Source organism: Colletotrichum fructicola, assembly GCF_000319635.2.
Source record: "Colletotrichum fructicola Nara gc5 chromosome Unknown KSG_Nara_v1_contig11, whole genome shotgun sequence".
NCBI classification, from domain to species: domain Eukaryota; kingdom Fungi; phylum Ascomycota; class Sordariomycetes; order Glomerellales; family Glomerellaceae; genus Colletotrichum; species Colletotrichum fructicola.
Window position 1 is genome coordinate 870,891 of NW_027094061.1, and position 24,717 is coordinate 895,607.

The window sequence follows — 24,717 nt, forward strand, 5'->3', positions numbered from 1 at the left end:
GTTGAAATGCTTGATGGATTGAGTATTTCGAAAGCGGCACTTCAGATGATTTTGTAGCTTACTATTTATTCAAAATCATTACACTTAACACGATTGAGGATTCTCGCAAAACGGAGCCGATGAAGACTTGACCATCATCGCGGAACGGGACTCGGCGCCGGGTACGCGAAATTTAAGATGTGGGGCCGATGCAGCGGTCCCGCGCTGAAGGGACCGACACCGTCTTGCGTCCATGAATTCTGGCTCGGAGGATGAAACAACAAGCCACCGAGGGGCGTGGCACGCGTGCGCAATCTCCGCATGGGCTAGGACAGTCGCTACGCTAATCCCAGTTCAGAACTTCTTTGGCACCCGGGCTGTCATCCCGAGAAGGAAACGTAAGCGGCCGCGGACTTTGTGTTAGCTCGGGTACTAGTTCGGGACCGAAGCTTCTTTGCCGCCTCAATCACGCCGGCTTGCGGTCCCGCAAAGCACACCAACGGCACCACGCGGCATGCACTAATCGTTCGATCGACACCGTCCGCACTCCAACACTGATAAAATGTCTCGCTTGATCTTCGTACGCAATTCTGTGGCGCAGACCCAAAAGCCAACGGAAAGACCCTCGGCGGGGATCCATATTTTACTTCGACCTGTTGGCAAGCAAACGTATCCGGCGTAAAGAGAAGATCTGGCGAGCACCTGATTTCTTGAAAAGTATCCCTCATTCATGTTCTCTGGGGCTGGCCTATTTACGCCGCTTTCGAATCATACGAGCTTTCCGCGAACCTCTCCGACCACGAAGCGGGCCGTCATTCAAACCTCCGATATGGCCGAATTGAAGATCACCAGGGGGCACTCGTGTGTCCCATGCCAGAACCGCAAGATTAGATGCAATGGGCATACTCCATGCACATATTGTATCAAAACAGGCAAAGACTGCGTCAAATCTGCCCGCGGAAGCCAGAGCCGACCGAGGCCAACATCTGGTGGTCCGTCCGGTAGCACCGGGCAAGTGGTTGCAAACGGAGACGAGCGACGCTATGTTGAGGAGTAGGTTGACCGCACTTAGGATTTTCTTTTGGTATGAGCTGACGATTTTGTTTTACAGCAACAAGCTGTGGACGAGCCTCGGCGGTGAGGTAAGCCAAATTGAGTCCGCTTGGGGATGGTACTCCTTGCCCGACTAACGATACATCGTAGCTGGGGCCCAGAAGCGCGAGCTCGGAGGACGAGAGATCTTCAGCAAGACACTCGTCTCCACCCCAAATCAATCTCATCTTCGGCCACCAACAGATGCAGTCCCCAGAGCTACTACACCCATCGCCTATCCAATCATTCAAGTTATGGCAGGTCTTCCTGAGCAACGTCCATCCTCTGACGAAGATCATCCATGGTCCATCTATGCAGGAAGAGGTTCTTAGAATGCTCTCAAATCCAACAGCAACCGATCGATCAACGGAAGCTCTCATATTCTCCATCTATCTTATTGCAGTCGTCTCCTTGACAGACGAAGAGTGCCGAAACCTTCTCGACGAGCCGAGAGAAAAGCACCTTGCGAGGTACCGGTACGCTACCGAGGTGGCATTGAGTAGAGTCGACTTCCTCAGGTCTACGAACCTCAAAGTACTTCAAGCATTCACAGTTTACTTGGTAGGTCTGCGTCAATTACCTTTTTCGATCTGTGCACATGACTGACTGGCTTGGTGAAGCTCGCTCTCCGGTATCTATGCGACAACGATATACTCTGGCTTATGACTGGCCTAGCCACCCGGATGGGCCAGAGAATGGGCCTACACCGCGAAACGTCCCTAAAGGGTCTCTCTCCTTTCGAAGCAGAGATGCGACGACGGGTTTGGTGGCAGATTATTATCCTGGATGGCCGAGCTGCTCAGGTGACTGGGGCTTCTATGAACCCGTCAGCCTACCTCCTTGGTGACACCAATAAGCCTGTAAACGTTAATGATGGAGATCTCGTGCCGTCTATGGGACTGCCACCCCCTCCATCCCCAATTACCACGGAAATGGCTTTCTGCTCCGTCCGAATTGAGATCGGAGCGTGGATGATACACCAAAAGACACTTCCTGGTTTCGGAACATCAAGTGACGGGAGAGTCAAGTTCCTCAAAGCTGTTGACGATCTTGAAAAGACGATTGAGCACAGGTACCTAAGGAACATTGACAAGGGGATTCCTCTGAACCACCTAGCGCTGAGCATGGCTCGATCCGCTATCTGCCAACTTCGAATATCGACTTGCCATCCCATGCGGCGCCAGGACAAAGACACAGAATTGAGCCCAGACCAAATAGAGATGCTCCTGGAAAATAGCATGGAGGTCATTCAATACGACATTGTGGCCCATACAACACCTTCACTTCAACACTTCTTATGGCACGTTTCTAATTTCTTTCCCTTCGAAACGTTTGTCTTACTCGTCGGAACCCTTCCCAGCTGCGGAAATAGTCAGCTCGCAGAGCGAGCATGGGACGTGATCAACCAAGTCTACGAGCACCACCCGTCATTCATTTCGAATCGAAATGAGCCTTTGTACCGAGCTCTTGGAAATCTCACATGCAGGTCTTGGAAAAAGGCACAAGCCAATGGACAACAGCGAGGCTTCCCACCGCTAGCAGAACCGCCCTTCATGTCAAGCCTCCGGAGGGAATCTAGTCCGGGGTTTCAAGAACAGAATCCCACATGCAATTCCACGACGGTGTCAGGTGATGGTGGTCCGCACACTCCGTACAGCCTCCCATCCAACGCTAGCATTGACGACGACAACAACGCTGTGATGACCGACTGGCAGCAGCTACCACAAGATATACATGATGGCTCATTTGCAATGGGACGTGAGAGTATGGATATGGATTGGGAGTTCTGGCAATATTTGCTAGTCGACAAGGTGCCAGGTGGGCAAGAACCATCGAAAGCAAATCCGTTATCGTTTATGGCCTATGATAATTGATGACCTCGACACTACCATTGGTAGATTTTGATCGAGGTGAAAGTCTATATACAAGAATCGGAAATGTGACGGCACCCGGCGTAGCATGTGCCTCGAAAGGACATCCAAATGATGACGCTTGTGACGACGTTGTCTCGCTGCGACCCCTGTATTCAGTAGTCGAAATGGAGAGGTCCGAATAGACTGATGTGATAAGTCCTAAGGGTTTGCTATCGAGCATTAGCTGGGCTGTAATGAGGCCTTCGAACATGTCCAGACGAAGCTTACTTGATTGAGATCCCTAATATAGCCATGCTGACCACAGCCGAACGGGGGGTTGGCCGGCTTTTCTTTCCAGAGACGTACTTGGCGGTCTGTTTGCGAGAGGTCCTAGGCTCCTTATGAAACCGAGTTCATCATGCCACGGCCGACGGAGTTGACGCAGGAGGTTGTGGGAACAACACATATCAATTGATTGGATCGTGCCGTCGTCTTAGTACTCGGGGGAGTAGTAGGAGAAGTCGTCAAGGAATGTATCTAATCGGCTTCTGGTACCGTGATACGGCGGCGGAGAGTATGATGGATATGAAGGCAAGGAATATGGTGAATATGAAGGCGGAGAGTATGGCGACGGAGAGTATGGCGGCGGGGAGTATGGCGGCGGGGCATCAATGGTAATGACATCCGGGTTGGTTTGATAGCCAACCTCAGTCCGGCCGCACTCGACACAATGCCTGCGATGTCGTCGTGGGATTTTGCAGTTGAACAGAAAGAAGGCGGCGGTTTCGAAATCACTTTTGATACCTGCAATGGCATTACCGAGCACCGTTCGAAGGCCCATGTTGATAGAATAGGGCGTGTGGTATTTGCGATGGAGGCTGTGAGTGGTGACAATTGTATGCAACAGAGGACTGTGTGGGATAAATGGTCGGAAGAGAGAAAAGTGCATTTTCTGTTGAAGAGGAAATAAATATATACCCAAGTCCCAATTAACACAATGGCTTGTAACAAGTTGTATCTTTTCTCCTTAACGTAGTTCAACGCACAAGGTGGACAAGCTCTAGACAACCCTTCGTAGCCGCTTCCCTTTTCTGCTAACTTAAAATGTCCAAGCTAGTACCGTGATAGCCATTTACCAAAGCATCACGGAAATTTCTTCGTCCGACTACCATTAGAATTTCCTGACGCACAGCTTTCCGGATGAGCCTTAGAGCTTCGCAGAAGTCTCGCGTTTGACCAAAGCCCTCAAGTCCTTTCGCAGAATCTTGCCAGAAGGGCTTTTGGGGATAGCATCTATGAAAATGACCCCGCCCCGCAGCTTCTTGTAGCTGGCGACCTGTCCCTCGACCCATTTAGCAATCTCCTCTGCTGAGATTTGCTTCTTGTCCGCCACCACATATGCCCTGAGGAAGCTGTTAGTAAGAATCTCTAAGCAGTCCAGCCGCTACGCACCTTGGAAGCTCTGTCCCTTCCCCATCCACGCCAATGACTGCTGCGTCCTGGATCTTTGGGTGAGTCACTAGCAAGGCCTCTAGCTCCGCCGGAGCAACTTGGAACCCTTTGTACTTGATGAGTTCCTAAATTCACGTCGGTCAATTTTCGATGACTGTGATAGTTCTGGTATACTGTGTGAAGACGTACCTTCTTGCGATCAACAAAATAAAATTTGCCATCCTTGAAAGAGAGTCTGTCGCCAGTGCAAAACCAGCCGTCGACGAAGGCCTCCTTATTCGCCTGCTCGTTCTTGTAATAACCCTTCGTCACGATGGGTCCACGGCACCACATCTCGCCAGGTTCTCCAACCTCGACGTCTTTGCCTTCCTCGTCCACCAGCCGAGCCTCACAGTTCGCGACAATCGGAGAAACGCTGCCGGTATCGTCGGTCATATGTCGAGGAAGAATAGTAAAGCCGCCCGTTGTTTCGCTGAGGCCCCAAGTTTGACCGAGGATTCCCTTGCCCTTTCCAATCTTTTTCTGCGCTTCGATTTGCGTTTCCCTTCCGAGTGCTGCCGCTCCGGTGAGCGCAAATTCAACGGAGTCAAATTGGTCTGTGACGAGAGGAGACTTGGCGATCATGAGGTAAATGGGTGGTACGCTGAAGAATGTTGTGACCTTGTACTTCTTCATGTAATCGAGAAACTCTGGGAAGTTGAACTTCTTCATCCAGTAGACAACGCCTCCCATGAAAGTCTGGTTCACAATGTATGCCTGCAGGCCTGAGATATGGGCAGCCGGAAGATGAGCCAGGGTGATGTACTTCATCCCGGGACCGGGACGCTTCTTGTAGTACTCAATCGTGGGCGTGGAGATGAACATTGTTTGGGCGATCATATTCGCGTGCGAAATTTTGACGGCCTTGGGGACGCCAGTGGTACCACTACTGTAGATGTAGCAACCAACAGTATTCTCCAAAGTTGTCTGGTCTGTGACGCGTTCCCAGTCCAGCTGTTCCTTTGATAGAGGCACTTCCTTATCTGTCTTAGCTTCAAAGAGCTTGAACTCGTGTGTGTCGCCAATATAGAGAATGCGGTCTGCAGGCAGGCCGGCTGCCGTTCCTCCAGCGGCGGCTAGAGCTTTCAGATCAGGGCTGCAGATGACCATCTTGCTCTCGGTAAGATTGATCTGGCGGGCGACTTCAGGCGGAGACGAAGACGGAGTTGACGCTGCGACGGACCCGCCGGCGGCCATGATGCCGTAGAAGACGGTCGGGGCCATGTAGTGACCCGTGAAGATGACTTGTACGACATCTCCTTTTTGAATGCCATATTTATGGCGCAGGGTGTGAGCAAGTTGTTTCAGGGTGGTCACCAAACGCCCCTTGGTGATAGACTTGCTCGGGTCTGCGGCCTCCGCGTGGAGGATTGTGTCGTCGTTGAGTCTCTCATTGGGATAATCTGAGACCGGGTTCAGTATCGAAGGCTGAAATGTCTACAGTAAGGCACGCGGAGGCTGTGGATGGTCACACATACCAAACAAAAACGTTAGCAAATCGACTTTTGGGAGGTCAATTGTATCGGGAGATCGGTAGATGGTCTGGCCACCCCGCTTCTCAACAATTGTTGCCATTGTGAAATATGCTGTGGATTTGTTTCCGTTTCTTGTTATTGTGGTCTCCACTATGAGCAAAGATGTATCATGTAAGCTGCGTTGCGTTCATGAACGAAGACTTGATGAGGAATCGTGGGGGGTGATGTTTTGACGAGGCCCAATCCGGCTGAATGGGAACAGTGGAGAGACAAAATAAAGTGAAGGCCCGCGCGGAACTGGCAATTGGCGGCGTTCGGAGAGGGGCCAGTGCACGCGGAATGAAGAGAGCTTGGGGATGTGACGTGAAGTACCTAAGTTAAGTTGAAGGGGGTCTGACCGAGAAATGAGAGTGTTGGTGAATCGCAGCCTCCGACTCGCTTCCCCGCATTATTCTTATCAAGATTGGGGGCTGGCTGCGTTATGGGTCTCTTCACCCGCGAAGGCCGTGACAAGCCGGCGCCCTGCGCTCCCTTGCATCGACTCAGATCGTGTCTGCCGAGGTCATGGAGACGTGTCAGTGGTTACTCGTTGGGGTAACCCCTTCATTAGCGCGTTACTATTTTGTGTTCCTTGGCTGCGGGGGAACTCCAACGTGTTGAGGACCCGAGAACCCGAGCCAGCATTTTCGGCGGTGACTGGTGTACTGGTGTCCGGGGTGGATGTGCGGGGAAATTCCGTGGAGGTTAGCTACGATCCATGCATGGGCGACAAATTCATCGTCCATCTCCTGCTCATTAGTGTTGGGAACGCAATGATCTGCTATGTAGCCGAATGTTCATAATTGTTTCAAGGGCTTCTGCTCGAGGCGACGATTCAGCCCAGGCTTGGCATGTTACAACGACCTTGAGTGAACACTTATCACGGGTGGCGTAAGTAATGTTGCTCCTTCTAGGGGTCCACTTGTTGATCCCGGATGTTCTTGCTTATCCAGGAGAATGTCATTGATTGGGGGATATTCGGTGACTGAAGTCCCAATGCCCTTGCTGCGCCGCGTTCAAATTCGTGACGATGGCTAGGTGCTTGCTTAGTGGTCGGGTTTAATCGAATTAACCCCGGCTTGTTGCCGTCTTCAACTTATTCCCACGTCAGCCTTCGGGCTTTTAAACTGACTGCCAGTTATCCTCACACACTCTCTCTCTTCTGCCTGCCTGTAGACGAACCCCTCATGATTCGCACCAATAACGACGGGTAAAACAATTGTGGGCGTCGATCGGCTTATGCAGAGATGCAATTCCATTTCGTTGAAGCTGGAAATGACACCCGGAGCAGCCGAAAGGCTGCCAGAAGTCATGTTATGAAGGGGAAAAATGCCGGAAAAACTTTATCAAGACGCGTTCGAAAGAGCGTCCACGGCGCCAAGCAGACACAGAGATCGACAGTCGAACCTACGGGAGTGATAGGATCATTGCGACGCATGGTTGGAAACGACATCTCAAACTTCTCACCAGGGGCAGAATTACTACCACATACGCGCCTGTTGCTTCATCAGTGTACGTATGGATCGCGCTAGGACACGAAACTTGGCTAATGGCGTTATTATAGTCTTCAGTGTCGTCGGCGAGGCTATCTATCCACCAGAGATATGCCACGCACCTGACCCTCTCAAGTCCGCATGGCTTCAATACATTATCAACGATAAAGCCTGTTCGTGTAGTGAATTGGGTTGCGAGACAGGTTTCCTAACATCCACTAGTTTTTCATGTATCACTTGCTACAGTTGCGACCTGCCTCGACTTCTTTCAACGGTCAGAGAAGGATTCAGAGCAAGCCATACTGCATACCAACCAAGCTTTCAACATGATCAACGAGAGGTTGTCTGGGGCTGAGGCTTTGTCGGGCACAACCATAGGCCTTGCATGCATGTTTAGTGTCCAGGAATCTGTCAGGGGTGATCTCGAAAAGTACAACGTGCACCTCAGAGGGCTTTATCAGATGATTGAACTTCGCGGAGGTATCCGCGTTTTCGAGGACAATTTGGAAGTGTTGCAGAAGATATGCCGGTGAGCTGTGAACATGGCCAAAGGCTGTGGCGAAACACTGACTTTGGTGTTAGGACTGATGTGCAATATGCTTTGCACACGAACTCCTGGCCGAGGTATCCCTACATGGAGATACCCAAACGCGTGGTGGAAGAATTGGCAACTACACAGGGGTGTGTGCCCGGAACTCTATCTGTCATCTTTCAAGGTGCATCATCCGTGGTCTGTCAACTTGTCAGTGACATTGAAAGATGTTGTTTCATGTTCAACGATATCTGTGAGAAACGGAGACCGACACTTGCCTCGTACGACTTTCAGGGCACGCTAGTATCTCTCTGCCATCGACTGGTCCGAATACGGCTGGCAGATAATTCTACACTCAGCACGGTGCAGAAAGCATGTCTTTCAGGTTTGGCGTGTTACATCAGCAGCTTGATGCTTCAATTTGGTCGTCAACGGCACTTGCGCTGCGACCTACTACGGGACGAACTCAAAGGTGTCATAGAAGAGATGCTAGGCGATGTCTCATGCTCCGCTCAAGTAAGACTTTGGCTTCTACTGCTCGGAAGCATATCTGTATTTGAACTGGAGGATGATTCATGGCTCCTTCCTCTTCTGCATCTGGAAATTAAAACTTCGGGACTACAGGGCTGGATGCAGATTGAAACAGAGATGCGACGGTTTCCTTGGATAGGTTCGTTTCATTGCCCTCAAGGCAAAGCAATATGGACAAAGGTTCAAAACCTTTCAATTACCCCCTCATAGAAATATTTAGGAATTTGGCTTTTGTATTGAGCTTACAGCAGGTGAAAACGAGGAATCCAACATATGAAGATATCAACCGACCAGGTTCTTCACACATCGTGGCTCGATCTGTTCTACTCTGGTTGCCAGTTGAGTCCAGACCATGTTCTGAAACTTTTGTCCGCTCTCATTCTTCACCCACTCAGGCACCCAGTGGCTGTGTTTGAATTAGCATTTATGCTAATGGATGCTTCGTAGGCCATGGATGTAGACTTACTCTTTGATCTGGCAATCTGAGATATATTGCCCATGGCTTTCTGCCCCAGCAAACATGCTATGCAAGATCGTGCGGCTCCCCATCTCCGGAGTTCTTCCAATCACCGCGTTCATCATCCAAACCTGAAGCCGTAGGGCCATTCTGCCATATTTTGCCAGACCTGTGTTGCAAAGCCCGGGATTGAGGAGGTTTAAGACGACGCCGGTGCGAGACGCTGGTAGGATGGTCGCGAGTTGTCGGATGGCAAGTATCTGAACCAGCTTGGTGACGGAGTATCTACAGTCGTTCAGTAAGTAAGTCATTTGCATGTCACCTCTTATTTAGATGAGTGAAGAGTAGCTAGAAGACTTGTGACGTACCTTTTTCCCATGGGAGACTCCCCTTGGGTATTTAAAACATCAAAGACATCCTTGTCTGCGTATTTCAGAAAGTCCGGCTGCGTGAAACCAAGTCCAGAGGTAACAACCACGATATGGGGTTGAGAGTCTGAAGTCTTGGCCGTCTCCATCAACTTTGGATGAAGAAGCAGTGCCAGCATGACTGTGCCGATGATGTTAACAGTGATGCTTGTCTCCATGCCTTCAGCTACTGTCCACTCATCCAGGGCTGCAGTGGCGTTCTCAACCAATCCGTCAAGACGGTTGAGCTCCGAAGAAGCTCTCTTCGCAAAAGCTCGGATGGAGTCATAAGATGACATGTCGAGCCGCCAAACCTCGGTGACATCCGGTCTGCCGGTGGAGGCATCGATGCGAGCCTTTGCATCTTGACCTCTCTCAATGGATCTGACGGCGATAATCACACGAGCTGATCCAAGATTGACAAGGTGCTTGACCGCTTCAAAGCCAATGCCAGAGTTTGACCCTGTGATGATGTAGGTTTTGCCGGCGCAGGTCTCCTTTGTTGGGATGATGGGAAGATTTTGTCGCTGAGCGCGAATAAAGCCTATGGTATCCATGGCGTCTTTGGGAAAGATCCAGGATAGAGTTCAGGGCAGGAGTAGTTGAAATGTAGGTTTGCAATGTCTGCTACTTTTCCATTTCCAGCATCTCGAGCGAGTCTCATCCTTTTATGGCTGTTACTTGACTCTGGCAACCCTCCTCCGTCTCGGGGATACCATCATTTTCCTGTTTTTCGGACTCCGTACAGCATAATCTCCGGTGTTTGCCTAGAATCTCAAGCTTCATGTGCACTCAAGTCTTTCACTTTTGGTACCAAGACGACGCATCTGACAGGAGGCTTCCAACACAATTCCCACCTTGACCAATCAGAGATTTGTTGCCTGATTGGGTATGGTGGCTGCGGAAGCCGTCCCACACCAGATGATCCACTGACGGCGATGAGCCGGCCGAGTTCACGCCGTGTCTCCGTTGTTCCTCGGGTGCGTGGCTGTCGTGACTCTATTGATAGCCCCTCCTTATCTCACTTTCGGGTTCGGTCTCAATTGCTCTTTTCTCCCTTCACTGTGGCCATGACACAGGAACCGCAGGCCTGTGGGTCTAAATCAGTCGATGATCCGGCCATTATGGTCAGTGCAAGAATCTGAGTGGCGCGCATTCGTTGACATCGTGATAGACCTTAGTTGTCTTCAAAATGGCCCGACCAAATGAGACCGTTTACGGCACATTCGACTTGTCATGTCAATCACGAACTTTGACCTTTCAGTGTTGGACGCAGCAATTGACGGCGAAAAGCTGATGGCGGGCTCAAAATGCATCCGTCCGCTTGCCAGCTGAGGCCGGTTGGCCGTACCTAGCCACAAATGTCTAAAACATGTGGCCAGCATCTCAAAATACGTTCTCCCAAGATCGTAGCTCCAATTCGAGCCGTTTTCCTGTTCTAAGTTGTAAAGAAAACGTCATCTATACACAATTAACGAGAAGCATGAGGCCCCGCTCGAGGGTGTGCATTGCGAAGCCTCCAGATGCTTGGGGCTTCAAAGGTAAGAGCACACTATGAGACTCAATCATGGATGCAATTGTCAATGGGGCTGGTGCGAGCTTATTCACCGCGAACATTCGAGAGCTATCGGGGACTAATTGACCCCCAAAAAGATCGGTGCAAACTCCGGAAGGATTTTGGTTTAGGCCTGAACAGGCTAATTTACCTCCGGCTCGGACTGCCATCGTACCCGAAAGGGCCGCATCCCGGCCAACAATGCCAAAATGCTCTGTAATTGGTAGGTGCAAACAGTGGGCTTAGAAATCTTGCATTCCATTAGTCAGTGGACCACCGGTGTCTTTTAGTGAAGTCCAGGGCAGAGCGGTGGGGAGGCCAAAACCCCACGACGAAACCGCGCGCGTCCTCTTTGTTGGTTTGCAAGACGCCACAGGGTCAAGCCTGAACTGATCTGGATCCGCTGACGCATCTCGGAAGCAAATCCTCATACCTAGTAGCCATGGATTATCGATCTGTCGATGTCGACATTGAGATGGGTTGAACTCGAAAGGCGTGAATGGAATATTAAAGAGACCTCATTTCTTCCCCCAAAACCAGTTTCCTCCTCTGCATCAGTACTAAACAACATCAACATCCTCCTCACTGAACCGATATACTTCAGCCGCCAAAGCTTAGCATTCCACCACGCCAATCGCCGCAAACGGACGAAGCAGTGTACTTGAAATCCACCGCCCAACCGACGTCTTACATCAACTACAACTACACAACTTATCAAACCTTTAGTCTTTATAAAATGTCTGGACAACAGGGACGCAAGATCGCCATTGTCGGTGCCAGCGGCAACGTTGGTGGCGGCACCCTTAAGGCTCTCCTCGCCAAGGGCATCCACACTATTACCGCGGTCACCCGCACCGAATCAACTGCCACGTTCCCCGAGGGTGTGATCGTGAAGAAGGGAAGCTACGAAGACGAGTCCTTCCTCGTCTCCGCATTCCAAGGCCAGGATGTCGTCCAGCTCGCCCTCGGCTTCTCCAGCTACGCAACAGGCCAGGAGCCTCTGATTCGCGCCGCCGCTAAGGCCGGTGTGAAGTGGATCCTGCCCACCGAGTACGGCTCCGCCCCGGACCCTTCTAAGCTTCTCGATTCCAGCCCTATTCTCCAGGGCAAGATCCAGATCCGCAAGTTGATTGAGGAGCTCGGCTCCAACTGGATCGCTATTGTCAACAACCCCTGGTACGATTGGTCCATGGGCGCCGGTTTCTGGGGCATCGACATTAAGAACCGCACCGCCAAGCTGTACGACGGTGGAAAGACCAAGTTTATCACAACCAACATTGGCACCACCGGCAAGGGTACCGCTGGTGTTCTGAGCCTGCCCGACACCGAGCTTGAGAAGTACCGCAACAAGCCTTTCTATCTTAAGTCTTTCTACATCAGCCAGCGCGACATGCTCGACAGCATTCAGCGTGCTACTGGTACCACCGACAAAGACTGGAAGATCGAGGAGCCTGACGCCGCCACTGTTGTTGCCCAGGCTGAGGAGGCCGCTAAACAGGGTGACCATGTCGCTGGTCTGATTTCCTTCTATGTTAACCACATGAGAGCTGGCTGGGGAGGTGACTACAACGACAAGGTCACTGACCTGACCAAGATTGGTCTTGAAGCCGAGGATCTCGACGAGACCACCAAGAGAGTTGTCAAGGAGATCGAGGGACAGTAGTTATATGTTGAGTGAAAGAATATCCTGCAGTTCAAATAATTATACACAACTATACGTACATCTAAGCATTGTTCACGTCTGGCCTCGAAGTCTGAATATGACCACAGTTCACAAAGGTAAACATGACGTTGTAGTGAACTCATTGAGATGCTGTGAAGCCGTACTGCTAGTTATGTGTCTGACTCCGAAACTGTAAATAAAGCCTCTCTGTGGCTTTCTAATATGTCAGATGTTGAATCCACCTAGAAACAAACGCTCAAAGGTGCTAAGCCGTAGCGACCAGCATGTATCTTTCCACCATCAAGAAGTCACCCATGGCGGCAGTATCAGCTGCGTGATTCTCCTCAGTTGCTTTGAATTGCGCAGATTCTTGCTTACTCAAATAGAAGCAGAGGAAGCGGCTCATGATTCTCATCATCGGATCCAAAATACGTAACAACCTTGCAATGGCGTGGGTGCAAGACCTCCCCTGAATTTGGCGCATGACTAGGACTTCACGAAGCAACGACTACACTTCACCGTGTCCATGCCATTAACACCAGATTCATTAACATCAATTGTCATGCCTTGCGAGATTTTGTTGAGATGCTGATGAATGGCTTGTTTTGAGCATCTTTGCATGTGCAAATCCTCATGCTCGCCTTTGTATGCATGAAACGGAGACAAGGAATTTGGAGGTATAATTGGCTCAAAATGTAAAGTAAAAAGGTCGCTCTTGTACTTGTCAAACATCAAAGCGGAAATCAGTCGCTGCTTGTTGCAAGCGGGTGAGTTCCGTATTCTCTGGCCCAAACCACTTAGGTCTCAGCGACGCTATAGGGCCCTCAAGCTCTGTGTATCGATCTCCTAAGGTTAAGATGGTTCGTCCATTCCAACGGGATAGCTTTTTCGCCAGGTCAACAGTGTCTTTGCCGTATAGTTCGACTTTCTGCTGTTGAGTCGCAATTGCAGAGTAAACCACAGCAAGTCCAACGAAGCCAGCCGAGCTTACAGGCAGGCCGGCAGCTATGATGGGCGCAGCCAGATGTTGAGGTAGCAAGCTCGTGATAGTGGCGGCTGGCGCAACACAGTTGATCGTGATGTTATCATTGGCCAAGGAAGATCTTAAAGCGCGCATCATTCCTACAAGCTACATATGTTGAAGACGAGCGTATTAGTGGACGCGAGCGTAAAGGAATGCGAGGAAGAGTCAAGCCTACAGCTAATTTAGATCCGCTATACACGGGGAGTGACTGCTCAGGCGCATATGCCGTGGCACTGGATGTGATGACAATGCTTCCTGGGCACTTCCGGCGACGGAAATGACTGACGGAGAGTTTGACGAAGTTTGCAACTGCGCGGAGGTTGACGTCCAATACCCGATACTCGGGCTCGATCAGGTCTCCGGTCACTTCGTCAAATGTGTCGGCGAAATAGTCAACCTCTTCTGAGACACCAGCGTTGGAAACGGCGATGTCAATATCACCGGCATACCGAAAGGCATCTAGAAGGCTTGACCAGCTTGAAATATCGCACTGACGAAACTCGACATCTTCTGGCTGACCGCTTGGCGGAGGGTTAATATCCAGGTTAAGGACCCATGCTCCTTTCTCTGCGAATATGCGGGCTGCAGCAAGTCCGATGCCTGACGACGCGCCGGTGATGATAACCCGCTTGCCGTGCAAGCTCGGGATATCGCTCAGAGCGAAGTGGAGGGTTGTCATATTTTAGGCAAATATTGGCTGAGAAACGGGGCTTTGGGTACGGGACGAAGTATTGACTGTCTGTCATTCGCGTCTCTGCTGTCGCAGCTGCAAATGTACTGGGTTTTGATTATCGGCGTTGCGCGGTACATCCACGTACGAGCGGCGAGAGGACGGAGATGTCCTAAACAGGGCATCCCCGAGCGACGCTAGGCCCCATGTCGACGGTTACACTCGAGGTACACAATGAAAGAGTAGTCGACATCAATGAATTCAAGGCTGTACTTGGGTGTTATTATATCTTGAGTTCAGCCAAGGCCTCGTATGATATTTGTGGGCTTTGCAATCATTATCCCATCTTCTAAACTCTTCCTTCAAGTCTTTTCTGCTAGCCTAACACCTTTACCTACAATAGCCAACAGCAAAATGCCCCCATCCATTTTGAACGATTATGATGAGACTTCCGTCTTCATAGGCAAAACAGCCGACCTTCAGGACCAACCTGCAAGCACGGCACCGGCAGTGTCTCTCCCCTCCGCCCCGCAATTCACCCCGCCGCCGTCTCGCTTCATTGCGAAATGCCATCCTTTGGAGAAGCAGATTACAGCTGAAGTTGATGGCTACTTTCTCACCCACTGGCCTTTCAAGACAGCCAAGGACAGGAAGAAGTTTGTCGCCGCAGGCTTCTCGCGTGTCACATGCCTTTACTTTCCTTTGGGCCTGGATGATCGTATCCACCTGGCCTGTAGACTCTTGACAATTTTGTTCTTGATTGATGGTACGTTTACTCCTGAACGATTCTTTGATTCAACATCTGACAAGAGGTTTCTGTAGATATACTGGAGGACATGTCTTTGGAAGATGGATGTGCTTATAACGAGAAGCTTATGCCCATCGCTAGGGGTGATGTCCAGCCGGACCGCAATGTTCCTGTAGAGTGGATCATGTATGACCTGTGGGAAATGATGAGATCTCATGATAGGCAATTGGCCGACGATGTCTTGGAGCCGACATTCACTTTCATGCGTGCTCAGACCGATAAGGCTAGATTGTCGATTCGTGGCATGGGCCCCTACCTGATTTACAGAGAGAAGGATGTCGGAAAGGCGTGAGTACAAAGCCTGTGTGCAACGACATGGAGTTATGACATTAACCATCCCCGGAACAGACTGCTCTGCTCTCTGATGAGGTTTTCAATGGGTCTCCGCGTGTCTCCCGAAGAGCTCGCCTCGGCCCAACCCATCGAACAAAACGTCGCCAAGCATCTCTCTGTCCTCAATGACATTTTGAGCTGGGACAAGGAGTTTCTGGCTGCGCAGACTGGCCACCCCGAAGGATCCGCACTTTGCTCGGCGGTGCAGGTTTTGGCAGACGAGACGTCTCTCACGTACGCAGCGGCGAAGAGAGTGCTCTGGGTTATGTGCCGCGAGTGGGAGTATGAGCACGACTATCTCGTCCAGAGGCGAAGGCAAGACAAGGAGTTCCCACCTAGCGACAACTTAATGCAATACATCAAGGGGCTGGAGTACCAAATCAGCGGAAACGAGATTTGGAGCAAGACTACGCTGAGGTACAACGCACCCACCACCGCTTGAACACATCTTTCTGCCAGCAGAGTACACCACTAGGTACAGGATGAGGTCAAAGGCTTATTTCAGGTCGAAGATTTGTTTGGCGTTAGTATCGAACCAAATTGATAGCAATTGAACTTGATTTACATAATGTAAACAAAATATGTCCAGCGGAAAATGTGAAGGGCGTCTCTTCAGATCTTAGCCTACTACGATTGGAATGCCAAAATGGGATAAACCTCAACTCCTAGGTACTTTTCACAGTTAAACTTGCCTGGTTGTTATTGCTCCGCCGAGATTCTCAGCTGCATACCGGGCTTGTATCATTGCCGGGATTCAGTTCGCCTGGATGTTTGTCTTTCGAGGACGCCAGCGCAGTTCTGGAGGCACTTGTCTTGATTTAGCAACTCTCCGACCTGGCAAACCATACTGTTCTAGGCCTTTTGCGAGTCATGCCCCAGCGTATGTGCAGCTTATGTCACGCTCCACTTCCACTGTTTGTGTCGCATCGCTTGATGCTCAAGTCAGTTAGCGCCAGCACAGCGACGACCTGCGTTCCACCACTCCCCAGTAAAAAAGAGTGGAAGTTCAGCTTGAACAACCCAAAGTCCAGGGCAAACCCCCCATCGTAACGACAACAGTCTGGTTCGCGTTGTTTCAGTAACACGGGAGGTCTTTTTCATAACGGCGTCATGATTGACCAAATGGTATCTCACAAGGAGAATGCCTCTCGTCTTTTAGCGGCTATGGCAAGGGCGTCATCTTCAGGTTTTCTCGTTTCTGCCTCGCTCCTGGTGAGTTGGTTGACTGCCACTGATGTAGCATAACGCAGCGGCTTACCTAGGCACCAGCTATGTTTCTCCATCTTGACTATTGGGGTCTACAATGCTTATTTCCACAAACTCTCTGCGTTTCCTGGGCCGTTTTTGGCAAGGTGCAGCTTGGTGAGAGACCTCTCAGCTCTGCGCTTTCAGCGATGTCGAGACTGACTTAGAGATAGATATGGCGCATCTACCATTCGCAGACTGGTCGCTATCATTATGCTGTTGAGGCGCAGCACCGAAAATACGGTAACCTTGCCCTTGGAAAAATCCTTCAATCAAACAAAGTGCTGAAGCCATATAGGACCCGTCGTCCGAGTGTCGCCCAACGAACTGTCTTTTGCGACCGTTGAGTCGTGGAAAGCCATCTACGGGCATCGCGCTGGCGGCGCACCCACACCCATCAAGAGCGAGTTCTACGACATATATGGGGCTGGCTTCGAGTCCTTGTGCATCGGAAGCGAGCGCGATCCGCATAAGCATGGCCAGATGCGCAAGATGCTTTCCGCCGCCTTCTCCACGAGGGTTTTGACCGAACAAGAGGACATCATCACCAGAACAGTCGACCAGTTCGTTGTTCGACTTGGTACAGATGGAGCGCAGGTGAATGGTCTCAACATGACCAAGTGGTACGAAATGGTTGCTTTTGATTCCTTGGGCGAGATGGCCTTTGGAGAGTCATTTCACAGTGTTCAGGCTGGTGGGTTTCTGACAGTAAAGCTGTTTTAGTTGTTCTACTAACCTTTCCCTTGCCCTAGGTAAACCACACAGCTGGTCTGAGATCATAGTCAGCCATCTCTACTTCATTACCTTGATTGACAATCTCCGCCGTCTCCCTTTCGTCGCGAGACTGGCCAGGCTGCTGTTTCCGTCAACACTGGCGGTGCAAAATCAAAATTCTCAATACAGCCGCAGAAAAGTCGAACAGTGGGTTTAAAGCGACAGACCTCTACACTCAGTCACACTAATCAAATGCGGCAGGCGTTTGTCTAGGAAGTCCACTCGGAACGACTTTCTCTCCACTGTTGTAAAGAGCTATGAGGAAGGGACCGTGAGCAAAGAGGAAATGACGGCCCATGTCTCTACGCTAACGTATGTATACCAACCTGGAAGTTGTAATTAGAGAGAAGCTCTTAGTGTGCTAACTCACTTGCAGCATTGCTGGCGGAGAGACTACGGCGACTTTCCTTGCTGCGGCAACATATTATCTGTTGCGCAACCCTTCTTGTCTCATATATGTTCAAGAAGAAATTAGGGCCAAATTTTCTTCATTCGAGTCTATCAACGCCACAGCAGCCAGACAACTTCCTTACTTGCAGGCCGTAATCAGCGAAGGGCTCAGGATGTACGCACCCGGCAGCCAAGGGTTCCCCAGATTGTCCACAGGCATGAACGTGGGAGATGTCTTTGTCCCAGCTGGTGTAAGCACAAATCCTCTGAGCATGCCCATCCTATTGTACTGATGCCAATTCCAGGCCGAGGTGTTCACACACGCCTGGACATTGACTCACAGTGAGAAGTACTTCTCAGATCCGAAAGAGTTTAAACCCGATCGCTGGATTGACCCCGAGTCCACCGATGTAAAGGAAGCTAGCCAACCGTTCTCCATGGGACCAAGAGGATGCTTAGGCCAGAAGTAAGTTCTGGCGAGTCGCGCACTTAGCCTCTGCTTCACGACACGAGTTTCGGAACTGACATGTACCCAGCTTTGCCTACATGGAGATCAACTTGATCCTGTCCAAGATGCTTTGGAAGTATGATCTGGAGCTCGTGAACAAGAATTTGGACTGGGAGCGCGAGAGTCGTCTGCACGTGATGTGGTGGAAACCCGCATTGATGGTTCAGTTCAAGGAGAGAAGGTCTACATGAGCGAACCGCAGCATATTCTTCAATCGGTTCAAGAACTTCAAGATTTATGGGACTCATTTAAGGAGTGCTGAACGCGCGTTTCTGATATATACGGAAACTTGAGCACGATGGCTTGAACGCGGTTGCAATGGCCATCTTAAGATGCCGACTTCCATCGACCATGTGTGACAAGATACAACGAATACACAAGCATAACTGTGGGGTGGCATTTCATTATTTTGAACGTGTTTTGTCAGTCTTGTTCTTGCATCGGAGTTTGCCAAAAGGAGGTGTTCGCGAAAATGATGACATCCCCAACCCCACCGGGTAGATGATACATGCAAGACATGAACGCAAAGTGTTCCCATCCTCAAAATCACAGTACCCTCTTACCTATCGAAATAAGGCCCATCGCTTGGTGCCGTACCATATTGAATTCTGCCAAAAGACATGGCTGGCGAGATGCGCCAGCGGATCATTGCCAGTGGCACCATGGATGCAGCAAACACCCAACCTCAGGAAAAGTCATCTCCCGAGCGATCTGAAGCGATCCTTGAGCAAAACGAGAAGACTATACTGCAGAGACAGATCGATGGCCCGACTTCGTGGCACAATTCAGTTTGCTTTTTGTTAAGTTGCACCAGCAATCTGGACGGGGCCATCCTCACTTTGAGCGCAATTTCTGCCATAATTGGGGGGGCCGCAAACCCTTTTGCGATGGCGAGTTCCGCCCTAGTACAGTTCAAATGTTGGTGTAAACTGACAGAGAAAATTTTAGCTTCTTCTGGGAAACATGGGCCAGTCTTTCCGCGGCTTTTTTGTTGGCGATACCGCTTTGGAGGAGTTCAACCGCGAGGTCAAGCAACTCAGTCTTTTCTACGTCTACCTAGCGATTATTGAATTCGCGTCAATCTATGGAGCGACTGTCGGTTTCAGCATAGCAGGAGATCGCATCGCACAACGTATCCGCGAGAGATACCTCGAAGCCATCCTGCGCCAGAACATTGCCTACTTCGACGGCCTTGAAGTCGGCGAAGTCAATACTCGCCTTACAGCAGATATCAGCATCATTCAGGATGCCATCACGGGCAAAGCGTCAGCCACGCTCTCCGCAATCGCCACATTCGTATCGGCCTTGATTATCAGCTTCATCAAGAGCTGGATTCTGACAATAGTCTTGTTCCCTGCTCAGGTATTGATCGTTGGCACCATGAGTGTAGGTGCGAAGTACATGATCAAGTACACGGTGCAGTCCCTCGGAGCCTACGCTCCAGCGGCGAGCATAGCAGAAGAAGCCATCAGCTCTGTTCAGGCCGTGACGGCGTACGGTATGCAGGAATCCTTGGTCCGCCGCTACGAAGAGCACGCTGAGAAGGCGCGCAAAGCTGGGTCAAAGAGTGGCATCGCTCTGGCTTGTATGATTGCGGCGATGAACGGTATTATCTTCTGGAGCTACGGCCTTGCGTTCTGGCAAGGCTCGCGCTTTCTCGTCCAGGGCAGGGTCTCACTTTCGGCTATCTTGACGATCTTGTTCGCCAACATCACGGGAGCGTTCGCGCTGGGTAATATAAGTCCTCACACTCAAGCATTTGTTAGCGGCATTACGGCGACAGGTAAGATTTCGCAAGCGTGCTGTCGTCAGTCGCCGATAGACTCCAGCGCCCCCACGGGAACGAAACTGAAAACATTCACGGGGGCAATTGAGCTGCGAAACGTGCGTCATATTTATCCCTCACGACAGGAGACCTTAGTTCTGGACAATTTGAGTCACTTCTTCCCGCCAGGAAAAATGACTGCTATTGTAGGCTCATCAGGTTGTGGCAAGAGTACAATTGTCGGGCTTCTTGAGAGGTTCTACCAGCCGGTCAGCGGCAATATCTGTAGGTACACCTGCGTCATCTTAGAACGCTGCTGCTAATTGACAACTAGACTTGGATGGTGTCGACATCTCGTCGATTGATGTCTCATGGCTGCGTCAGCAGATCGGTCTTGTTGGACAAGACCCCACGCTCTTCTCTACCACCATCTTCGAGAATATCAGGTTCGGGCTTCTCGGCTCTGTTCATGAAACCATAGATGAACAGCTGGTCAAAAAGATGGTCGAGAATGCGGCAAAGATAGCTGATGCCCACGACTTCATCATGGCTTTGCCTGACGGCTTCTCAACTAATGTTGGCGACTCTGGATCGCTGCTCTCTGGGGGTCAGAGACAACGTATCGCCATTGCCCGAGCCATCATTGGAGACCCAAAAATTCTGATATTAGATGAAGCCACATCAGCTCTCGACGCCGTTGCGGAGCGATACGTTCAGCAGGCTCTGCAGACAGCATCCCAAGGCCGAACTACCATTGCCATCGCCCACAGGTAAGATGACTCTCGACGAAAATGTTTGAATTGAAAACTCAAAGACTAATTATAGCATAGACTTTCCACAATCTTTAATGCAGACAATATCATTGTCATGTGCAAGGGGCGCATTATTGAAGAAGGGACGCATGCGGAGTTGATGGAACTGAGAGCAACCTACTTTGACATGGTCCAGCAGCAGAGCGTCCAAGACAATATAGCTAAGCAGATTTCCGATGGAATATCAGTTCAAAGTGGTCCCGACGAGACCACCGGCTCAGGCAAGCTGCCTTTGGAGTTGGACGCCAAATACCCACAACCCATCACCACGATGCCGCAAGATCCGCAGCGACCAAGCTCAACCTGGAGTTTAGCACTCTTTGTCCACACTCTTCGCCGCAAGGGCCGTCTCCAGGTCACTCTCGGCCTTGTGTTCTCTCTGATTCCTGGAGCGAGTCATCCTGTGTGAGTTACTACATGCAAAAGCAGATCAGCCAGCTCTTCTCGAGAAGATGTTAACTTCAGTCTCAGGCAATCGATCTTTCTTGCGAAGATTATCGCCGCAATGTCTTTGGAATCTTCAGATTACAGCACCATTCGTGACCAGGTAAACTTCTGGAGCTGGATGTATCTCATGATTGGTTTTACAACTGTCTTCGGCTGGCTAGGTCAGGGAGTCTGTTTCGCCTTCTATTCGCAACGCCTGACGCACAACGCCCGTGTAAAATGTCTAGAGACCATCCTGTACCATGACATTGGTACATTCTTGCGCGACGACCATTCCACCGCATCCCTTATTAGCGTTCTCTCCAGCAGCGCAGCCAGTCTCCAAGGTCTATCAGGTGCTGTCCTAGGAACCCTTCTTGTTGTTCTCACGACTCTCATCGCCGGCTTTGTTCTAGCAACAGCCATTGGGTGGAGGCTTGCCCTTGTCTGTGCAACAACGACCCCGATCCAACTTGCCTGTGGCATACTGCGATTGAAGTGCATTGCGCTGCTCGAAGGCCACTCAAGTCGGGTTTACGAGTCCTCCGCGACTTATGCCTGCGAGTACAGCTCCAACATGCGCACTGTTGCGGCGCTTAATCTAGAGGCCAAGATTCTGAGTGACTACCAAGTCATTCATGTCAGTCAGTCAATCCTCGCTGCTGTACGCCGCGTCACAGTCGCTGAACTTCCTATGCGCGTCTCTGGCATTCTGGTACGGCAGTAGGCTAGTGGCGACTGAGAACTACACTCTATTCCAGTTCTTTGTTTGCTATACCGCTGTCATCGCTGGTGCCTACTCTGCTGGTGCCATCTTCTCATTTGCTCCCGATATCGGCAAGGCGAGAGACTCTGCCGAGCGGATGCAGGCGTTGTTTAGACAGCCTGTCAGCATTGATGCAAGGGCAAGTGATGGGTCTATCTCCTGCAACGCCGAGGGATCTGTCGAGCTTCGGAACGTTTGCTTCCGCTATCCAAGTCGTCCGGACCGAATAGTCCTAGACGATGTCACCATTGTCGCCCAGCCTGGGCAATACATTGCTTTGGTAGGTGGCAGCGGTAGCGGCAAGAGTACTGTCATTTCACTTCTGGAACGCTTCTTCGATCCCGACAATGGTGAAGTCAAATTTGGCTCAGAAAACATCCAAGATTTGAATTTGAAGGAGTACCGCAGTCAGCTGGCTCTAGTAAGTCAATCACCAACATTGTTCGACGGTACGATACGTGACAACATTGCGTTTGGCGTGGAGGGCCAGAGTGGCGGCGAGCAAGCTGTCACACAGGTTTGCAAAGAGGCCAACATTTATGACTTCATCTCTTCTCTGCCGTAAGTCCCTTTCTGTGCTGAATGTCGAATTTCCATGAGCTAAACAAACTTCTATGTAAGAGACGGACTCGACACAATCGTTGGGGCGCGAGGTGTAATGCTCTCAGGTGGCCAGAAACAGAGAATTACAATCGCACGAGCGTTGCTTGGAAACCCGAAAGTTTTACTCCTCGACGAGGCGACGTCAGCGTTAGACTCAGAGTCTGAGAAGGTCGTGCAAGAGGCGTTAGATGCGGCTGCCCGTGGCCGAACAACGATCGCTGTGGCTCATCGTATCAGCACCGTCAAACATGCGGATTGTATTTATGGTGAGTTTACCATTATTGACAAAGGCATTCGGCACATCCCTTGTTTTATGCTTGCTAACTGCCGCCAGTACTTGAACATGGCCGGGTTATTGAGCAAGGAACCCATCTAGCCTTGATAGAGGCGAAGGGTAGATACAGCGAACTGGTTAAACTGCAGGATTTCGGTGCATAGAACGTGTAGAAGTTGAGAAAGTGCTCTCATTCCTCTTTGTGCATTTGTACCTCATGCTCCGCCTAGGGTGGCAGCTTAGATCTTATCAAATAAATTACTAGACACTTGTAGTCATTCTTCGAAACACACTGTACACTGTTGCTCGACTTGCAAGTCTTCTTCCAGAATTATTTAGTTAGATTGCCGGCGCTGGTGCACAATGTGTGAAACGAGTTGTAAGTTACGCAGTCATAGGTAGCCTTTCTTTCGTGCTTAAGTAATATGAACCTTACTCTAGAAGGTGCTGCGTCTGGTTTCCAACGTCCTGTTGTGCAGGAGACTTTGGGATACTTCCTGGGAGCACTTCTGTTCATCAGGCTGGCGACGACGTTTACCCGCTGTGTTATCTATGTACACGTTGTCAATGAGCGCCCGAACGCGCAGTGATCTCAGGGATGTATAACACAGGCGAAATTCGCAGCTGTTTCACTGAAAGTATGAGTTCAATCTAAGAGTTATAAACAACTTCAGCGACGCTTCAACAGGAGAAGAACTGTCGAAGTGCTTCCTCGAATTGATCCGCTCGATTGAGGACCAGCGGCCTTGCGGAGCTGCGCAATAGTCTTCTTAACACAATCATCAGGGCCATGAGCTAGCTCCGGGTTCGCTGCGCGCCAGCGAGTAACAGTGCTGGCCGTGTCGTACCCCTTCTCCAATATGTCTAACGAGATTTCTAAAGAGTCTCCGAAAAAGTCCTCCCCGTCGGTAAGAACACCGTCGCGATCCCACTCTCGCCTATCATAGGACGACTCCTCAAAATCGGGATGAGCAGACTCCAGTTTCCATGGAAGGGCCAGATCGTCGTAGAGGGTGCGAGACAGCACATTCGGAGCCAGCTCAAATTGCGCGAGATCGTCTGTTTCCAGCTGGCGCATGATTCGATTCAATTCTGCTGCGTTGTGAGACGAAGGATCTGCTCGGAATACATCCAGTTAGCGATTGATTTTTCCCACTGCTGCATCATAACGAGGGTCACTCTCATTGAGGCACGTACGAACATAGAAACAACCAGTCGTCCATAAAGCTAGTGATCCTCCTGGCTTCAAAAGACGGGCAGCTTGGCTCCAGAACTGAGGCATGTCGAACCAGTGCACCTGTTAAGAGGGTTAGTGATTCCCAGGAGTTGGATTTTGGATTACAAGGCGCACCCACCGCTGCGGCGGCTGTCAAGAGATCAACTTTGCCATCTGGCAATTCTTCCAGGTCCGCAACTCTCTCAGCGGGGGAAACGTAGTACTCAATAGGGTTGCCAGTATTCCCTACTCCGCCAACTTGCTTGGCAGTGTCAATCATATTTTCACTGGGGTCAACGCCGATCGCATTGTCGAAGAAACGTGCCAATTCCCGCGTTGCTCTGCCAGGACCGCACCCAACATCGACGACGGTGCCCCGACAGCCGTTACACTCATCGTGATATTTCAATATGGCCTCGTACAGCGCCGGTGTGTACGCGGGGCGGCCTTCGTCATATCGCTTGGCTTGAGTGCCTTTGTACGCCCGAAAGGTAGGATCTGTCGCAGTGATGGCAGCCATGATGCTTCAACGGCAA

The 24,717-nt window shown here is 50.6% G+C and overlaps 10 protein-coding genes across 10 annotated transcripts; 6 read left to right on the forward strand and 4 right to left on the reverse strand.

Moving 5' to 3' along the window:
• Nucleotides 1-808: 808 nt before the first annotated feature.
• aurR2-2 (Aurofusarin cluster transcription factor aurR2) lies at nt 809-2,945 on the forward strand (the record flags this gene model as incomplete). Its single annotated transcript, XM_032037417.1, has 4 exons — nt 809-1,032; nt 1,091-1,121; nt 1,183-1,632; nt 1,692-2,945. The coding sequence occupies 4 exons, from the start codon at nt 809-811 to the stop codon at nt 2,943-2,945; spliced, it is 1,959 nt and encodes a 652-aa protein (XP_031883813.1).
• Nucleotides 2,946-4,131: 1,186 nt separating this feature from the next.
• On the reverse strand, nt 4,132-5,990 carry CGGC5_v016792 (putative acyl-coenzyme A synthetase; the record flags this gene model as incomplete). Its single annotated transcript, XM_032037419.1, has 4 exons — nt 4,132-4,327; nt 4,377-4,501; nt 4,566-5,818; nt 5,894-5,990. The coding sequence occupies 4 exons, from the start codon at nt 5,988-5,990 to the stop codon at nt 4,132-4,134; spliced, it is 1,671 nt and encodes a 556-aa protein (XP_031883815.1).
• A 1,375-nt stretch (nt 5,991-7,365) lies between these two features.
• Nucleotides 7,366-8,172, forward strand: CGGC5_v016793 (uncharacterized protein; the record flags this gene model as incomplete). Its single annotated transcript, XM_032037420.1, has 5 exons — nt 7,366-7,441; nt 7,494-7,595; nt 7,645-7,951; nt 8,005-8,046; nt 8,139-8,172. 5 exons carry the CDS (start codon nt 7,366-7,368, stop codon nt 8,170-8,172), a joined length of 561 nt encoding a protein of 186 aa, XP_031883816.1.
• Nucleotides 8,173-8,767: 595 nt separating this feature from the next.
• Nucleotides 8,768-9,906, reverse strand: atnD-2 (Short chain dehydrogenase atnD; the record flags this gene model as incomplete). Its single annotated transcript, XM_032037421.1, has 3 exons — nt 8,768-8,891; nt 8,952-9,227; nt 9,311-9,906. 3 exons carry the CDS (start codon nt 9,904-9,906, stop codon nt 8,768-8,770), a joined length of 996 nt encoding a protein of 331 aa, XP_031883962.1.
• Nucleotides 9,907-11,640: 1,734 nt separating this feature from the next.
• Nucleotides 11,641-12,567, forward strand: CGGC5_v016795 (Isoflavone reductase-like protein IRL1; the record flags this gene model as incomplete). The annotated part of the gene is made up of 1 exon (XM_032037422.1): nt 11,641-12,567. One exon carries the CDS (start codon nt 11,641-11,643, stop codon nt 12,565-12,567), a length of 927 nt encoding a protein of 308 aa, XP_031883764.1.
• Nucleotides 12,568-13,803: 1,236 nt separating this feature from the next.
• Nucleotides 13,804-14,270, reverse strand: ATR7-2 (Short-chain dehydrogenase/reductase ATR7; the record flags this gene model as incomplete). The annotated part of the gene is made up of 2 exons (XM_066153572.1): nt 13,804-13,824; nt 13,878-14,270. The coding sequence occupies 2 exons, from the start codon at nt 14,268-14,270 to the stop codon at nt 13,804-13,806; spliced, it is 414 nt and encodes a 137-aa protein (XP_066006784.1).
• Nucleotides 14,271-14,675: 405 nt separating this feature from the next.
• Nucleotides 14,676-15,844, forward strand: Ari1-4 (Aristolochene synthase; the record flags this gene model as incomplete). Its single annotated transcript, XM_032037425.1, has 3 exons — nt 14,676-15,027; nt 15,084-15,357; nt 15,418-15,844. 3 exons carry the CDS (start codon nt 14,676-14,678, stop codon nt 15,842-15,844), a joined length of 1,053 nt encoding a protein of 350 aa, XP_031883788.1.
• Nucleotides 15,845-16,512: 668 nt separating this feature from the next.
• Nucleotides 16,513-18,510, forward strand: BOT4-3 (Cytochrome P450 monooxygenase BOT4; the record flags this gene model as incomplete). The annotated part of the gene is made up of 9 exons (XM_032037426.1): nt 16,513-16,614; nt 16,672-16,764; nt 16,821-16,890; nt 16,946-17,341; nt 17,400-17,568; nt 17,623-17,733; nt 17,798-18,062; nt 18,117-18,277; nt 18,348-18,510. 9 exons carry the CDS (start codon nt 16,513-16,515, stop codon nt 18,508-18,510), a joined length of 1,530 nt encoding a protein of 509 aa, XP_031883812.1.
• A 772-nt stretch (nt 18,511-19,282) lies between these two features.
• On the forward strand, nt 19,283-23,129 carry fmpD (ABC transporter fmpD; the record flags this gene model as incomplete). Its single annotated transcript, XM_066153573.1, has 8 exons — nt 19,283-20,102; nt 20,295-20,369; nt 20,419-20,854; nt 20,915-21,301; nt 21,368-21,962; nt 22,003-22,649; nt 22,710-22,957; nt 23,026-23,129. 8 exons carry the CDS (start codon nt 19,283-19,285, stop codon nt 23,127-23,129), a joined length of 3,312 nt encoding a protein of 1,103 aa, XP_066007061.1.
• Nucleotides 23,130-23,635: 506 nt separating this feature from the next.
• Nucleotides 23,636-24,701, reverse strand: CGGC5_v016800 (putative methyltransferase; the record flags this gene model as incomplete). The annotated part of the gene is made up of 3 exons (XM_066153574.1): nt 23,636-24,084; nt 24,163-24,262; nt 24,321-24,701. The coding sequence occupies 3 exons, from the start codon at nt 24,699-24,701 to the stop codon at nt 23,636-23,638; spliced, it is 930 nt and encodes a 309-aa protein (XP_066007029.1).
• Nucleotides 24,702-24,717: the final 16 nt, after the last annotated feature.